Raw genomic sequence first — 19,122 nt, 5'->3', positions numbered from 1 at the left:
CTCAAAAATCCTACAGGATAAATTACTATCTCACATTGGCGGAATCTTTGACAGAAATAGCACCAAATCCCTTTGTCTATCCTTATGCAGGTCAAGCAAACAAGCAGAAAAAGTATTATCACATTCAATGCAGGAGTTGCTCATTTATGGACGATCTGGATGGAAAGAAACAATCGCATCTTCAGAGAAATTAAAAGAAGCACTGTGAACATGTGGGAAGACATTGGCAATTTGATTAGCTTGTGGTCTAGTAGGCACAAATCTTATATAGACTATGGCCCGGACACTATCTCTTTAAATTATAGAGCTTAATTTGTTAAACTAAAGGGAACTAAAGAAGAAGAAGACCAATACTAGTTGCTTTATAAGTTTCTTCATTCCAACATCATAAATGTCTTGGGAATTTAGAATACGTCAAGAACAATTTGAATCGGCTATTAAAAATTAGCAGCAGAATTGAAGGTGTTTTGGTGGACAACTCAACCTCGTATCAATTTCCAAATACCAGGTTTTGTTTTTGTTATTTGTTTTTGTATTTTGTTTGAGCATTCAATATGCTATGTGTACTTTTCTATTTTGCATAGTTATAAAGCTGTGGGACAAATACATAGTTTTTATTTTATTTAGTTTACACTTTAGATGGTGGAAAAAGGGTCACCAAAAGATAATTATGACGTATCTTTTATTTTTTTTATAGATTACTCTAAACTAATATTTACTTGAGAGCCATTTGCAAAAATAGCAAAAAAAAAATTATGATAATAGAATCCCTATCACTGCATTTTCTAAATTGCAAAAGTAGCAAATTAAGAAGTGGATAACTGTCTGATAGTCCTCCGATAACTCTAATAGTTGTCTAATATCATTAATTACTTGTTATATTTGCCATATTTGCCATATTCGTAATATAGAAAAAAAGAGGGTACTATGAGATTTTTTTTTTAATTTTTTGTTATCTGACTAAATATTTTTTAATAGATGAATTCTTTTGAATGAGTGTGTTTAAGTATTCAAAATACAAGGTATTTATGGTCATGTTAAAATTGTTTGCCCGACTTTATTGAATACACAAAATTGGTGAGAACCAAAAGTTATTTTAAGCACAAAATATTTTTGGTTCAATATTTGAAAATATTATGTTTTGATATATATATATTTTTGTATAATTTTCTAGGATTATATTTAATGGAATCGTTATGATTTTTATTTTTTTATTTAGTAAAATTTAACATATTTGTTTCTTTTTTAATAATAGTGAAATAATTTTAGTGATTAGGATTTGAATAGATATAATTTGTTTGAATTATTGGGGATATTTTGGTCAATGGCTTAAAATTCATTTTGCCATTTTTATAATTTTAAAACAAAACATTTTATTTTGTCATTTCTCTTATTAACTCTAAAATTAATATATTTTTAAATAGATTTTTATACAAGATTGACTTAATTTCCAAGGTTGAGTCTTTTTTACATTTGAAGCCTTGAAAATTAAGGAGCTCATCCACACAAAATTTCCAAAGAAAAACTATAATGTATAACTTTCCATTCCACGGTTTAAATAAGAATGATATCTAATATAATTGACCGTCCTGTACGACAATTTTATTCATAAAAAAAAAAGGAAAAAAAGGAAACCCTAAATAATTATTAAGTAATACATACAAGTGTTAATTGGTATATATGTGTACTGTGTTAGAAGAAATGAGAGTTGCATAAAGAAGTTGATTCCAAGTATCAGGAAGGCCAGCAATACACCAATGTGTGCAATCCATTCCCTTGAAACCATTGTAGGAGCTTGGGTGTGCATCTTTTCTAAGTTGAGAAAGTGTTGTTATGTTAAGTACATGAATTGGCTTTGTAACTTCACTCAAAACTTTTTCAAGTGTCCACGATGCTGCTGGCAAACCACCTGGGTATGTTGATCCATTTATTGGAGTTGTTTCTTTAAAGCAGTTTCTTACTCCTGGCTCATTCCACTCATTGCCACTGCCAAACATAAACAAACAAACAAAAAATTGTTAGTTTTGATAAATAAAACATTTTAATAACATTTATGTAATGCATGTTTCGCAATCCAAATCGGCCAACTCTCATTCCTGTTTTGAACTTTCAATTTAGTTCTTATATATGATTGTATTATTGATTAATCTTCTCACGTTGATCTTAACTTTGCCAAATGTTGATTGTTTTGATCTTACCCAATATGGGTTTTCATATACATCATTTTATGTCTGTCTTTCTTTTTTTCTTTTTACTTTTTACTTTTTAGAGTAAAAGATTTTATTAATTATCATTGAGTTATTTTTAATTTGACATTTCATTCCTGGAGTTACCGATAAATTTGATTGTCAAGGAAAACATGTAGCATATAAGAATTTAAGATAGCTAACAAAAGAATATACATGGAAAACCACATAGTTAATTCTAAAAATTTTAAATCATAAGGGAAAAAAGGTTGAAATTCTTTTAAAAAAAATCATAAAAAAAAAAAGCATGCATATGTCACATTTTTTAAGCAACCAAAATAACAAAAGAGAGAAGAAGAAAAAAAATCCAAAGAAGAAGAAGAACAATAAAGAGAGGACAGAGATTGAAAAAATAATATATATATATATATATATATATATATATATATATATATATATATATATATATATATATATACTTACTTGTAATGAGATGGAGAAATTCCTTGAAAGAAGACTTTGGTTTTGTTTGTATCAACTTGTGAATCAACCCAATTTGCCCATGTTTGTAATCCATGTCTAAAAGCTTCCATTCTATCCATATCCTTCACTCTTTCATTGCCAACTTGAATGTAATCCCATCTACAAACATATTTTAAAAGAGAAGACAAAATATAGCCATAATTACATAGGTTAAGATAGAGCGTAACAAAAACTAAACCGAACCAACCAAACCGACTTTTAAAACCCTAAAAGAGGGTAGGGAGAGGTTTACGTACGGTTGTCCAGATCCTTTGCGGTACCACCAAAGCCAAGTATTGAAAATTAAAACATCCATTTGCTTCCATATATCTCCACTTTTGATTGAATCAAGCTTCAAAACTCTTCCGATCCCTTTTTCTTCTTCAATATCAACCAAGTAATGACTTAGAAATAGCATCACTGAAGTCCCATATTCCTGAAAAATTAAATCAAATCTTTCTCTCATCCTATATGGAATAATCTGTTTTTACTTTTAGACGTCTCATCCTTACTTCTCATTTCTACTTTTCAATATTTAATTTTAATCATCTAATTTTATACATCATCTTGAATAATTGTTTTAAGTGATAAAATTGCTCAAAATATTTACAAATATAGCAAAATTTCACTACCTATCATAGATTATAGAGACATAGTTTGTTGTATTTATAAATATTTTGATTCACTTTGATATGTATATTTGAAAAGAGCATTAAAATTCTTAAGTTCTAGATTATTTTTTAAACCCATTTTAGATTTAGAACATTCATAAAAACAATAAGTACATTATTTTGTCAAAGTAATTTCTTTTAAATGACAAATTTGTTGAAAACATTTACAAATACGACAAAAATATCAATGTTCATCAATGATATATACCGATAGATATTGGTTTCTATTAGTGGTAAAAATTAAAATTTGCTATATTTATAAATATTTTGATTCATTTTGTTATATTTAAAAATATCGTTTTCTTCCTTTATATATATTTTTTTATTGGACAAAATATACAAACATAGTTAAATATTATTTCAATAAGAATCATATAAAAAGAAACAGACAACTTAGTCATTTTTAATAAAACAGAAACAAAAACGTTATAAAAAGAATTCAAAATTGAATCTCAATTAAAATAAATAAATATATATTTATATTGAATCTAGACAAAGTCAAAAGAAAGGAAGCATTAAAAAAGAAAAGTAAAATTTATAACTTGAATTATTTATGTCATTGGGGTGTAGCGATTAGAAAAGATAGATTGAAGGGTTTTGGAGTAAACTAACCTTGAATTGAATAGTACGAGTGGTGTCATTGGATTGTTGAACAATGGTGGAATTAGGAAGTGCAGCATGAAGCAAACATATAAGTGATTGCCATTGATTTAAGCTTATTGAATCTCCAATAAACATTATCTTCTTCCCTCTAAATCTCTCCAACAAATCTTCTCCATCAAATCTGTGTTTTTTTTTTTTTTTTTCATTTCAACACAATAACATCATTATACTATAATATAAAACACATAAATTTTTAGTTCATAGAGTATATATTTAATTTAAAAAAAAAACTAAATAGTTATTAACGGGGTGAGTTATTGTTAAGATGGATGGATTTTAGAAAATGTATTTTTTTTTTTTTGAGAAAAAGGAAAGTTTTAAAAAGTATTATGAATTATTAAAGATTAGAAAATTACTATAAAGATTACAACAAAAATAAATAAATAAAATTAAAAAGTCTAATGTAATTCCTTCTGGTAATTTTATAAATAAAATACATAATTAAATGGACTCCCATGTGATATATAATTTTTTTCTTAGAACACAACGAGTGAGATATAACGAAAACATTCTCAAGATATGATATTATTTTATCAATTTTATAAGAAAAAATGCCAATATTTGTGAAATTCTAGCCATTTAAAATTATCAAAACCCTAAACCACACAGCACCCATATAATCATTTTTATGATCACATTTGTAAAACAAGATTCATTTAATAATAATAAATATAAATGTATTCTAATTGTTTGTTTCTTAAAGAAAAAATAAATTAATATTTGATGACAATATTCAACTCCATTACTTTTTTAAAAAAGAATATATTGTTTACTATTATTACATGAATTTATTAAAAGGATTGTTTAAATCCATTCTCTCTTTTCTTTTTTGAAAATCATGTCTTGACGTGTTAATATAATAATTTCAATTATACATTAATTTAGTTAAGACTTGCAAGTCATAATTATAAAAAAATATATATTAAAAAGGAAAAAAAGAGATTTTTTTTTTTTTCAAAAGAATAAAATAAAAGTTTAAAAATCTTCAACTTCTTTTAAAAAAAATTTATAAGCAAGAATTATTTAAAGCTATCAAATTTATATTAATAATTTAATCTACTACTAAAATAGTAAAAGAAAAAAATTCCTTCAAAATCAATTATCAAAATCTAATTTTTCTCAAAATTTCTTTTATGATAAAGAATTATTTTAACCCATCAAATTTATAATAATAAGTTAATCTATACTATAAAATAGTAAAAATTTTAATCCCATAAAAAGCAACAATCAAATTCTATCATGTAACAACTCAATACATCTACATTCATAGCGATGGATCTTAACAATACTCCTACTTCTACATTCATAACAAATTTCATTGGATCTTAACAATAATTTCACGAAAAAAAGAAAACCTAAACTAAATTGTTGCAACTTTTTTAAATAAAGATACAAACTTTTTTCCTACTAGCTTAGCAACTAATTCCAAATATATGCACTAAATAACCTTATTAATTCCCAAAAAAATAATTAAGGAAATCATCAATAAAAATAATAAATATAAATATTTTTCTTATAAAATCCTTCCTGTTAAAGCAAATAATAATATAAACATTCATATTCTACAACTCCATTTAGGTTGGCCCAAATTTGACACTCTAATTTTATCTAAAATCTATGTTTTAAATTAAGCCCTTGAGAATGTATACTAAACACATCCTCAACTCCATCTCACATTGTTGGACATCTCTAAACAGAATGAAAGAGTCTTATTTTTTGAAAAAGAAAAAAGAAAAGTAACTTTACAAAAAAGAAAATACAATAATATTTATTTTTAATACACTTAAAAAAGAACACTCAAAATGACTAAAGTACCCTCAATAAATTTGAAATTGTAGATAGAGAGAGAGAGAGAACCTGGGGAGATCACAGTGCAATGGCTGCCATCTGAAGTGAAGATAGAGACGATCTGGCCGGCCATATTTGATACAATCAAATTCCTTCCTTATGAATGGACATTCCGATGAATTATACATCGGATACGAAGAATCCAATTCCCATTTCCCGCTGTATAAATCGCATTCTGTCTCTCCATCTCCAATTCCAAATCCCATCGTAATAAACCCAATCAACAAAATCACCATTCTTATTCTCTTCTCCATTTCAAATATCTTCATTACAAACTCAAAACACACAGAGGAAGTGAAACACAGGGGAGGGTTTTATGAGGAAGAAGAAGATGAAAAGAGGGGAGATTTAACAAAAAACTCACTCCCAGAAACAATTTAGATTTTGGTTTATCTTTCTATTTACTCTTAAGACATTAATACCATTCCCTTTTTTTAAAAAAAAAAAAAAATCTTTATTTCTTTATTGTTGTTGTTGTTGTTGTTATTATTATTTGTTTCCCATTTCTTCAAGTAAACCGACTTGGTTGGTTATGCTCTGCCTTTCATTTTTCTTCTTTCTTTCTTTCTTCTTCTTCTTCTTCTTCTTTTTTTTTTTTTTGGGTAAATGTGTTTTTCTAATAATGTTTCCTCTCTCGGATTTTTTTTTTTAAAAAAAAACCAATTTTGTTTTCTAAAAGATTTTTATAACGTAAGAATTTAAATATTCATAAATCGTTAAATCTCAACAATGTATGACTATTTTAATTTTGTACGATCCACCTTTTTAACAAATCTTAAATCTTAATAAATGTATTGATTGTGATTTCAAAATTGTTAAAATTAGGTTAAATTATCGTTTCGTTCCTTCTACTTTAAAATTTATTCCCTACTTTCAAATGTTTAATTTCAATCCTTGTACTTTTAATAAATCTTCAATTTAATCTCTCAAGATCAATTTTTATTGATGTTGATTAAATAATCATAATAATTTTCATGGAAATAAACACAATGTGCGAATAATTTTTTAAAATTTATAGTGAAAATGATAATAAATAAAAAATCTAACAATAAATGAATTAAATTTAAAATTTATTGAAAATGCAAGAGAATAAAATTAAACACATAAATTAAAATGGAATGAACGGGAATAAAGTGTTATTTTAACCTTAAAATTATTTTGATAAGTATTAAATCACTATGAATCACACATTTAATCACTCAATCAATTCAATATCCCATGCTTGAGTTTACACTTTAAGATGCAATATTCATAATATTAAATTGATTTTTAAAAGCAATTTCACGAACATGAAATAAAATTAAATAAATTGTTACACATTAATACTGTGAAACTAAGTTAATTTTCATATTGATGATATATATATTTTTCTCCATGAAACGTGGATTCAAATCTCTTATATCTCATTTTTATTTTCTAGATATTATCAATAATGTTCCATTTGGTCTTTGTTCTTGGTATCATTCTTACCTAATTTTCTATAGGTAAATATTTTTAACCAACAGTTGATGTAATGTCAAACTTTTACTACACATTTAAAAAAAATGATAAACTATGAAAATTCAATAATATAAAAATAAAATTACTAATTATTTTTAAATTTAAATTTAGATTGAATTGAAATTATCTAGAAGATATAGTGTGTGTAGACACTCTTGTTTCCTATTTTGGTCATATTTATGAACCAAACAAACAATAACTTTTCTTTAAAAAAAATATATTAAATAATAGAGCTGTGTTGTGTATTTTAGAAACTATTATAAGGAAATATAAATGAAAAAACAATCCCAAAAATATACTAAAATTTCGTTAGAGATTCTAATTGACAACAATAAATCTAAACTTTAGCTATAATTGATAAATGTTTTAATTAGTTTTGTTATATTTGGTATTATGTACAATTTTTTTTCTCCAAGTAATGTAATTAATGTTTTGTAATATTAGAAAAAAATATTAATTATTATTTATTCAACCAAAATTATAAACTATAAATTTTGTTTTGGTTTCAATATCTGATAAAGTCAATTCATTAAAATAATTGAATAAAAGAACATATTATTTGTTAGAGGTGAAAAACTTTTTCTACTATTTAAAATTACCCTCACCCACCTTACTATATATATATAATTCCAGCCCTAAAAATTGCTTTTTTCTTTTCTGGTTTTTTCTTTTTTTTTTTTCCTTTGTAGTAAAGTCAAACAAAAGCAACTTTAATTCATGATAACTTTATCATTCACACAAATGATTCAAAGTAGTTCTTGAAAACAATTTTGAAAAGAATAACACCAAACAGTTTGTATGAAGAAAAACAAATTCAGTACCTACTATTATCTTTCCAATTATTTTAGAAGAATATATCAAATAATTATCTTTTCATGGTCATTTTCGAAAGAAAAAATCATCATCAAAATATATTTGTCAATCTATAACCTATGCATTACTCAGTAAATAATATATAACAATTATAATTTTGAAGTTTAAGGTTGAAGTCTATCCTTAGAATTAACTATAAATTACATATCAAAATAACATGTTTGTATATATATATATATATATATATATATATATATATATATATATATATATAATAGGATGCAAATTTACTTTTTAAATAGTAATGATTATTCTTTTTATGAAAAAAGGCAGCTAGGCTTAGTTGTTAGTCACGAATGTGCACATGCTTGACACATGGATTACCATATGAGTGCTGCACTTCATGTTCTTTTTTCCAATAATAATAATTTTAGTCAACACAAAATGAAATAACAAAATTATGTATTTACCCACCACTTAAATTTAATAATACTACAAACTTTTAATTATGGTGTGTTAATTGGAATTTAAAGTATGACGAGGTTAACTTAATAATCTTGTTTTAAATGGTATGAACTTCTAAATTTGGCTTGGTTTAGTTTTTTTTAAAAACTTTCTAAAGTAAATAGAGAGATTTTAAATTACTTTCAATTTCAATTCAAAATCATTGTTCTTTCTTGTAGAAAAATAAAAATAGTTGAATTCAATTCGAAACCAATTATGAAATTAAATTTCTCAAAAACCATGAGGTCCAAACATGCCACTGGATTGGGTCTAATTACAAATTTAATTAGTAACGTTAAATCGTAAATGCCTCTTTGATAATGATTTTTTTTTTCTTTTTAAAATTTAGACTTCTTTGCTCACAATTTATTTATTATGTTTTCCGAACAAAGGTTTGAATTCTGAGTTAGATTTTTAAAAAATGTATTTGTTTATATATAATATATAAATTTTAAAAGTTTTGGCTGGTCTTTTTTTTAAAACATTTTTACAGTAATAACTAATATATAATAATACAATGAAACTTATATCTCAAATTAGTATTTAAAAACTATCTTATCTGACTTAAAATTTGTAAATTAAATCAAACATATTAAAATAAACAAAAATATTTTAAAAAAAATGATAACAAAACTTTAGAAATAAACACTCGTAGACAATGATATACTTTTATTAATCTACATCAATAATGACAATGAAAAAAAAATTAATAGAAACCTATCAGCATCTATCAATGTTATATTGATGGAATCTAAATTTTTATTTTATTTTGTAAATATTTTGTCAATTTTGTTATGAATATTCTACATTAAAGTCAGATATTATTAGATGTCCATAACCTCCATAGGTTACAAATTCATTCAATAACCTCTTTTGTCCCCTATTTATGTTTGGTTTTGTAACCATTATTCTCACAACCATATAAATAGAGGTTGTAGAGATAATTTGTATATGCACTATAATTAAGTTCAATTGTCTTCTCTTCTTCTTCTTTTCTCTATTATTCTCTTTGGTTGTTTCATTATTCTTTATTTCATAACACGTTATTAGCACGAGTCTCACCACTTTGGAGATTGTGTAAAAATTGATTTTGATTCATGTTAAAGATCCACTAGGTTGTTCTATATAGTTTTGAGGTATTTAGAATCCCATTCAAGTATAGTGAGTGTTTTAGTTTTGGTGACTTTGCATATGTATGTGTTTGGTGCATTCATCTTTCTTGAATTTAAACATAAAGATGAATTTAAACATTTGATAACTAAGTATGCAATATATGTTAATTGTGAAATTGTTTGCTAAGGTACATTTGTCATTAGTTTTACAATTTGATTTGATCGAATCGAAAAACTTTACTCATATTTTCATATGTTCGACAAAAGTTGCATGTACTTTATCCTCATACTTTGGTAGAATGATTAAATAGAAAATTTTGCAATTGCATAGATTTAATGAAAAACGATTTTTAATTTGGTTTCAAGTTATGTAAGACATTTTATGGTAAAACTTTTTTATGTTAAATTTTGGGTGCATGAGATATGTATCTTATGACATGTGTGTTGGATAAATATATATATATTCAAATTTAAATTCTATTTGAAGTATATGTATATATTTGTGTGGTTACTATTTTAGACCATAGATAATTTTCATATTTGTTGAAGGATAAAATTTATGTTTAAGAAACTTAAATAACCTTGTTTTGAGTGATCCAAAATAGAAAATATATTGAATATAAAGTATTTCTTAACTTTAATTTTTTTGGTTAAATCTTATAGATTTGTCAAATATGCTATATCATTTTAGATGTATGTTATAAATGTTATAATGTTATTTAGATTAAGGTGGTAAACCATGCCTTATTTTTAAATATAATTCTTATATTTGAAATATTTAATTGAGACGTTTTCTAATAAGTTTATATTTCTATATCTTTAAATATGCTTGTTATATATATAGAAAGTAAAGTTAGGATATTTGTTTTCTTAATTGAATTGTATTATTCTTAACAAAAATTGTGATAATATTTTTTTTTATTTTTCAAATATGAGAATAAGTATTCAATATTATCTTTAATTTTATTTTTTTGTCATGCTTAAACCAAAACTTATTTGATTGTTGAATATTTAAATTATTCTCATGTGAACTTTTTTAGTCTTACAAATTTTATATGTAATGATTATATATATTTGATTAAATTCACTTGTGACAAAGTTTATGAAAGCTATGTATAATAGTTAATTACTTCTTAAACTCAATGTTGATTTAATGCACCTGAAGTTGCATAAATCAGTTAGTGCTCATTGTTTTTGTCGTGCACCAGTAGTTGCACATATCAAAACATCTTTGCTCGTACAATAACAATTTGAGAGAGAAAGTTTGAGACATTATATTATATATTCAGCATATGTTTCTATAAAATATATATATATATATGGTAAATTTCGATCAAATAATTTAATAACATTCCCTGAAGTGAATGTTACAATATTTAGTAAGATCGAAATTATATTAATAGAGAAGAAGTTTTATTTGATTAAAACCATACATATTTATACAAGAATTTTATTTTCCAAATATGTTTGGAAAAGATACAATAATCTTGTATTTGTTATACATTAAGAGTCTATTTAAAAAAAGTAAAATCCTTAACGATGAAAAAGAGAGCGATGTATGAAAGAAAACTTTGTTAAATTATTCGTATCTCTCGAAGAGATCATAGTTTTTATTTTAACCTTTTAAATATGATATTATTTGGATATCACAGATTACTTCCAATGAAGAGATGATTATTCTTTTACCCATTTATATATATATATATATAAATATGAATGAAATATTTAGGTTTCCTTTTAATCACTCGGAGATAATAAGAATAATTGATATTTATTTGTTGCATGTAGTACATCTATGCATATTATACTTAAAACTAAACAATACATCTTCAAGATTTGATAGTCTTGATACACTTTACTATCTTTGTAAATTTATCAAAGAGAAGTTTAGTAAATTGGAAAGGTATATGTTGTAATCGATATCATATCTAGAGAGATTGACTATAATAATAATATATGATATATATATATATATATATATATATATATATATATTATATACAATCTTCTACAGGTAGATATATAGAAAATTTGTCTATTTTTACTTCTCATGTTACACACACATTCGTGTAATTGATATATGCAACAATGAACCTGAAGTTCATTGATCCAAATATAATTTTATTTGACATGAGAAAGTCATTTTGGGTCAATAATGAAATTAATGTATGATTGGAAATATACATTGACATCCATTGAATAACTAGAAGATTCTTTCATGTAATAAATTGTCAAGGGGTCTCTTGTTCTCAAGAGGTTAATTATCAAACTCTCACTAGCGAAAATTGAAATTGAAACTCTCGTGCTTTTGGGAAGAGATTCATGGTTTATTAATTCTTGTTGGCGCATCCTATTGATGGCCATAAATATACTTATTATTTTGATTGAGATAAGTGAACGAACATATTGTAGCATATGTTTGAAAAGAAAAGCTTCTAAATTTGTATGAGATCATGTTTAAGATGATGAAACAATTAAACCCCGGATGGATGATATATTTACTATGCAATTTGCTAGTTCTAATGAGACAGCTTTTTTTTTCCAACATTAGGGGGAGAATTTAAGAAAATGTTGAAAAAATAAATTGAATGAAATGCATAAGTATTGTCTCATTTTGATCATCATACAGATTATTTTGAACTAGAAGTTCAAAAGATATCTCATTTGGACTAAAATGATATCAAATCAAATGTAGATGCATTTACAGAATATTTATAATTGTAAGAAAGTGACCGAGTTATATATGAATGAATATTTACAAGTTGTCAATATTACACGCTTGAAGCGTGATAGGCAAATGTGAGTTCCAAAAAGAAAGATCCTTGAAGAAGAAATAGTCAATTAATGATCAGTTAAGAATATAGATATTCAGATATTCTAGAAGAAATCCTGAATATGAGTACTCATAAGAATCTTAAAGTTAAAAAAAATGGTAAAGACATCTCGATAAAATTATATGTCATGACAAGAAATGGAACCATACTTAAATAACTTGACTACATTCTTGCCACTAGAAGAAATTTGGGCTTTAATGTCATGTGGAAAAAATGAAAAATGAGCTTTAATGTCGCTTTTCAAAAAGCGGATGTTTAATGTCAGTTTTAAACCGACATTAAAGCTCCCTCTTTAATGTCGGTTTAAAACTGACATTAAACATCCTTCTTTTTTAAAAGCGACATCAAAGTTTATTTTTTATTTTATTTTTTTAATTTTGTAAAATATTAATGGTTTCTCCCTCTAACTTTACTCTTTTCTCTCCAAGCCATATGATTTTACAATCCCTCTCTTTCTCAATTTCTATCCTACTCTTCTCAATCTGCATCTCACGCCTTCGATCCCTAACACTCCTTTGAACAACAGCCGCAAGAAATCCATCAAGCCAACCCGTGCTCAGTCGTCGTTGAACCCAACACTGTGATCCCTCGTGCTCAACGTTGTTGTCGTCGAACCACCACGTGCCCAACCTTGTCGTCGTTGAACCACCACTAGAAGAAATCCATCGTCGTTGTGCTCGCCACCACCGTAAACCCACCCATGCTCAGTAGTCATCGAACCCACCACTGCTTTTGTGCTTGCCACTAGAAGGTCCGTCCCAACCATCGCCATCACCGTGCTCAGCCGTATCTATCTCATAATCTTGGATCTGGTTAAAGCTCGTGGCCAGATCTGCATTCAAAGCGCCGCTCATTGAACGCCTTGAACGATTCTGAAGTTGCCCATTGAATTCAATGTTGGCAGTTTGTCCATTGAATACCTTGAACGATTTCCAACTGAAGATATTCTCATTAGAGATGGTATTTCTTCCAAAGACTTTGTAATTGATCTATTTTCGCTCACATTTGTTCGATTTAACAGTAGTGAAGTATGTCGATCTCAATGTTGGCAGCATCCTAATGTTATTCCGATGTGAAGAAGAAAGTGGTAGGGCTTATAATGTTATTTATTTTTGTTTTCATTTTCTCATGATATTACTTTTAATAGAATATCCTTAATTGAACTTGAATTTTGTTTTGTGGTCTATCAGAATCAATAAAAAATATCCCTATTAAGAAAAAATTTACTGAAGAAACAAATTATATTTGACTTGACGAGGTTCAACCACTTTCAATTAGAACTAATGAATTTGTAGTTCAATTTCTTGTTGAAGTTTTATTACTTGTTTTGATTTTGATCGGTGTGTTTTTGTTTATTTTAGAATGATGCAGATAGAAGTTAAAGCACCTTGAAGAAATGACTCCTCTAGCATACTACAACGTGGAAGACAAAGACATATATCAATTATTACAAATATCAAACTTAAGTTATAAAAGGTTAGAGCACCTTGAAGATATTTTAATCTTTTGGATGCGATGAAGCTTTACAACTAATAGTCACTGAGTTCATCTCCACTTTTGAAGGGCATATTTTGCTGGTAGTCTACTGTAAGTCATTGTTTAACTTTTAGACAACGCTAAGCACGATGAATTAGTTTAAGAGCTATTAGTATTTGACATTAGCATCTATATTTTCCTTTATGTCTTCTTTACTTTTTTTTTTTTTATTTATTTTTTTTGTCTAAAGTTAGGCATGAAATTTTGTTTCCTTAACTTTATCTTCATGGGTTGCTATTACTGGTAACTTTTTCATGAAAAGGAAAATGAAAAAGAAAGAAAACTAATCATTGTGCTAATATTGATATTTGTTTAATTACCACTGTGAAGTTGGTGTTTTATAATCATTGTTCATCTTTTGATTTGAATTAGATATGGGAACGGAACTGTGGTGGTGGACATGGAAAGGGGCTGGTGGGATCTTATATTCCACAAGATTATAGTAGTTTTTGGCTTTGGAATATGATTAGGTACTTGCTATCTTAGAATAGAGTTCAATCTTTTGGCTTCTGAAGATGCTTCTTATTTGCATATCATCTTCATCTTCATGAATATATAATCCGTATTGTCTTCCATCCATTTTTTAGAATCAAAATTCATTGTTGGATTCTTAGCTTACATATAATGAGATACGATTGTCACCTTTTTTTTTTATCAAATTTTGTCTTGTTCTTTGTAACTGATGAATCATATGTTAGCTTCCAGTACAGATTTAAAAAGTGGAGATGAAATTGATGGTTGTTAAAGTTTTTTATAGACTCATTCTCAAAGGTTGATGATGGTTTAATTTCTTTTTCACCTTCAACAAACACCTCCTCATATTCTCTGTAATGTGGCTTTTGTTATGTTTATAGGAAATATAGACCACTCACTTCAAAGTTTAAAGAACCCATTTGAAATCAAGCTCCAAATTTCGTACAAGTGATAGTACCTGAGATCTCAACAAGAGGTAATTAGTTGGGCTTAATTTTAATGAAATTCTACCTATTTGGTGATTAAAAGAAGATTGCTTAGATTGTAGAAATTCTACCATAGTTTAATTAATAGATACAAAATTGGGTTCCTCGATTTAAGGGTTAGATGCCAAAATCTCTTCACCATTTAATTAGTAGATAATTGCTTCAGCTGAATTAGTAGGTAGATGGAGATTGAGTGATGTTGGCTAATTTGTGACTTTATTTGGCGAATGAATATGGATTTCATATGGGTTCTTTACACAAATCTCTAAATTGGAAAATATTTGTTGCTAAATGCTTGAAGGTTCAATCACAAGCTTTTCCATAGTTCGGAAAACTCTCTTTTATGCTTTACTTTTGAAAAAAAAAAAAAACTTCATAAAAACTATGAGCGAAACATTAGGTAAGTATTATTCCTTTTAAATGTGAGGTATTTTTTCTTTGTAAGTATTAATGCTTTTTTGCAAGTAAATTAGCTATTCCACCCTAAAGGAAATTTGTGTAATTCCTTCAAGTACAAAAAAGGTCGAATGTTGCTACTTCTCATCTGATGGAAAATTACTTGCAGGTGGTGGGAGTGATAAAAATGTTAAATATATTCTTATTAAGTGGGTTATCAAGTATGGTGCTATGTTGATTAATTTAAGTATGTTTGCAGTATGTTTAGTTTCTAGGACATTTCTTAACAATTTTATGGTGCAGGCTACAATATAGTACATAAAGTCTTTTAAAATGAGGTCTATACTTGATGAATACTCATAATGGATAACTGATGTTCGCTTTAGCCCAAGGACATTAAAGGATCGCAACACTTCAGGTGATGGGACTGTCAAGGTTACTCTTTTGTGATTTGAGTTCCCTTATAAACTTGGAAAATCAAATTTGAGTTCCCTTATAAACTTGCTTGATATTAGATTTACTCGTGATGTTGGATCTCAAGATGATGTGTTTTTTAGAGAGGCTGCTTGAGAAGGAAAACTTTGTTCATAAGCAGCTTTGATACATAGAAGGAAAACTTTCGTGCATGGCATATTACAGTTCAGAGACTTTGTTATTGTATGTTGTGTTACTTTATACGGTTTGCTGTTTGCCAACTAATCAAAGCAAAGTTTTTCTGCTTTAGAATTTTATTACTATATAGTTTTTGTAGCATGTAATGGCTGCTTGATTGACAGGTTTGTTTGTTGATTCTTACTTCTGTTTCTACTCTATTTCACTTATAAACTGGATAGTTCAGCAGTTCAGGATTTACCCTCAAATGGCTACACCTGCTCATTTTCCCTTGGCAAATTTTTACTAAAATTTCTCCTTTATCTGTTTTTCCCTCCCCATTTAGAACAGTCATACTCTACTTCCTATTAATCCAATGAGAAAGGGCTTTCTAGTTTGAACACACTTTATGAATGCATAAGTGGCAAGTAAATTCTTGGTTACACAGTGTTCTTGTGTTCTAAAGATTAAATGATGCTTCAAATGTATTGTTGGTTGTTGATTGTGTATTTTGTGTTGATATTTTTGTTATGAAATGCAATGGTAGGAAAAGGGAAGGCCTTTAATAACACTACAGTGAAGCATAGAGTGAAGCGGTCGATTAAGGTGCCCACGATTAGTAACAAGCTAGCAGATATGATGATTATTCATGGAGGAAATATGGCCAAAAGCCAATCAAGGGTTCTCCACACCCAAGGTATACAAATATGATTGCTTTACATTTCAACTTATTGAGTTGATGTTGCTTATTTCTTTATAGATTGATATTGGTTTTCATAATAATGTTATGTAAAAAAATGTCGATTATTCATTTGGCGGGCAATATTATGAGCTAATCAATTACAAAAGTTCATAGGTTGCCACATAATTTTTTTTTTTTTTTAATTTGGGAAAAGGATTGTATATGATTGCATCTATGAAATAATTCTAATATTAGATTGAAGAGATTTAGGAAACTCTAATGGATGAGGTAGACTGAAGAGAGTTATGTAGATTGGGGTGTGGATATAAAATCTTAAGATATTTTCATCATTGTCTACAATTTTAGTGCTTCAAAGAGCTTTGTTATTCTATATAAATGGTTTTTATTTGGATATTGTTTGTAGATAATTGAAGTCATATCGGGTTGAATGCTAAGCGATTGTGCAGAGATGGCCAAGCGATATTTGAAAATTGAAGACTGAGAAGGCATTTAGGATTTTTAATTATTTAATTCTTGTATTAGAATTTTTTTCATGTACTATTGTAGAATGTATATATAAAAATAATATTAAGATTTTATTTTGTGTATTCAAATGTAAAAGACAAATATTATAGTTTCTAACATAATATGAATTTCATTGATTTGTTGGCGTGCAAAAAATATATTTATCTACATTGACCCAATGTTGATCTATAGAACAATAATGTAACAATTAAATAAAAATAAATTTGTAAAAACTAGGCTTTAATGTCGGTTTTAAACCGACATCAGAGTTCAACCGACATTAAAGGGCTTCAATAACACTATCAAAGATGTCGGTTGAAAACTGACATTAAAGGCCTTTAATGTCGTTTTTAACCCGACATTAAAGAGGCCTTTAATGTCATTTTTAAACCGACATTAAAGCCCAACCGACATTAAAGGCCTTTCATAACGCTCACAAAGATGTCGGTTTCCAAGTGACATTAAAGGTCTTTAATGTCGGTTTTAAACCGACATTAAAGGCCAAAATTCTTCTAGTGTGCATACAATGTTGTCCACAACGTACTTGGACATATTGAACAATGTATGACAACATAGAAAGGATTGGTTTATGTGAACGGTGTCCCCATATCGCGTGCCACAGATCCTTTTTTTGTCGCTCGCCAGCTTCTCAAGTTCTCTACCTTAGCCTAAAATATTAAACATAGGAAAGAGTGAGTATATAAATATACTCAGTAAGGGACCCACTACTAGTCCCACTAGGTGATCTGTTAACTTTTCATTAGAAACATAAATGTAGCATCGTGTGTCCAACAGAGCACGCCTGAGTGAGTAAGACCGTACGAACACCCCTAAATCGTGCGAGTGGTCCCGTCGAAACACCCCTCATTGTGCGAGCGACTCTGTATATACAATATAACTGTCTCCTAACCATGCACGTGATCCGTAGGTACACCCCTAGTCATGCGAGCTCGAGTACAAATTTGGATTTTAACGACACTACAAATCAAAACATTGTGTCGTTAAAAATAAAAAAGGGATAGGGTAGGAGTAAAATGTGTCGTTGAAAATAGAAGAGGTAGACCATTATCTCTTCAGAAGATTGTAAGTAATTTGTAATATCCAAATAATATCATAAGAATAAAATAAAAACTATGATCTCTTCAAGAGATCACTACTACAAAACTGTGGTTAGTTGACGTTTTTTAACTGTCAAGTATTAGTTTACTTGACGCTTTTCAATGTGTCAACTAATCCAGTGTCAAGAATAAGGAAGGTTTACTTGACAGTTTTTATGTGTCAAGTATAATTGTACTTGACATTGAAAAAGCGTCAAGTATATACTTATACTTGACAGTTTTTATGCGTCAACTAATCCAGTGTCAAGAATAAGGGGTTTATTTTTTACAATTTCGATGTGTCAAGTATAATTATACTTGACATTTAAAACACGTCAATTATGGAATTATACTTGACAGTGTTTATGCGTCAAATAATTCTGTGTCAAGAATAATGAGATTTTATTTTTGACATGTTTTACACGTCAAGTGAAATTATAAGGTTTGTTCAAATAAAAAATTATATATTTTGAAATATCCATATATTTTATCATTCACCTGTTTTGAAGTCCAACAATATTAAAATACACATCAATTAAAAATTTGAAATCAACTCAAACTTTCCATCAAAGAAATTGCATAGATATATCAATAAACCACATATATAAGTTGGTGATTACATAGTTAATTACAACATATATATATGTGTGTGTAGCCCAAACTTCTAACAATAGCCTAAACTT

General features: G+C 27.4%; 1 protein-coding gene and 1 long non-coding RNA gene across 2 annotated transcripts; one reads left to right on the top strand and one right to left on the bottom strand.

Annotated features, from left to right (window-relative positions):
- Window positions 1-1,521: 1,521 nt before the first annotated feature.
- Window positions 1,522-6,274, bottom strand: LOC103483016 (protein trichome birefringence-like 38). The gene is made up of 5 exons (XM_051090321.1): window positions 5,900-6,274; window positions 3,992-4,163; window positions 2,966-3,144; window positions 2,670-2,828; window positions 1,522-1,986 (listed from the first exon to the last, which is right to left on the bottom strand). Exons 1-5 carry the CDS (start codon window positions 6,157-6,159, stop codon window positions 1,668-1,670), a joined length of 1,089 nt encoding a protein of 362 aa, XP_050946278.1. The 5' UTR covers window positions 6,160-6,274; the 3' UTR covers window positions 1,522-1,667.
- Window positions 6,275-13,096: 6,822 nt separating this feature from the next.
- LOC127151040 (uncharacterized) lies at window positions 13,097-17,479 on the top strand. The gene is made up of 6 exons (XR_007823734.1): window positions 13,097-13,740; window positions 14,015-14,240; window positions 15,044-15,138; window positions 15,848-15,962; window positions 16,683-16,832; window positions 17,242-17,479. It is a non-coding gene; the product is annotated as an uncharacterized LOC127151040 (long non-coding RNA).
- Window positions 17,480-19,122: the final 1,643 nt, after the last annotated feature.

This window comes from Cucumis melo, chromosome 9, assembly GCF_025177605.1.
Source record: "Cucumis melo cultivar AY chromosome 9, USDA_Cmelo_AY_1.0, whole genome shotgun sequence".
NCBI lineage: Eukaryota > Viridiplantae > Streptophyta > Magnoliopsida > Cucurbitales > Cucurbitaceae > Cucumis > Cucumis melo.
The sequence above is the reverse complement of the archived record's forward strand: the minus strand, read 5'-3'. Positions and strand labels throughout refer to the sequence as shown.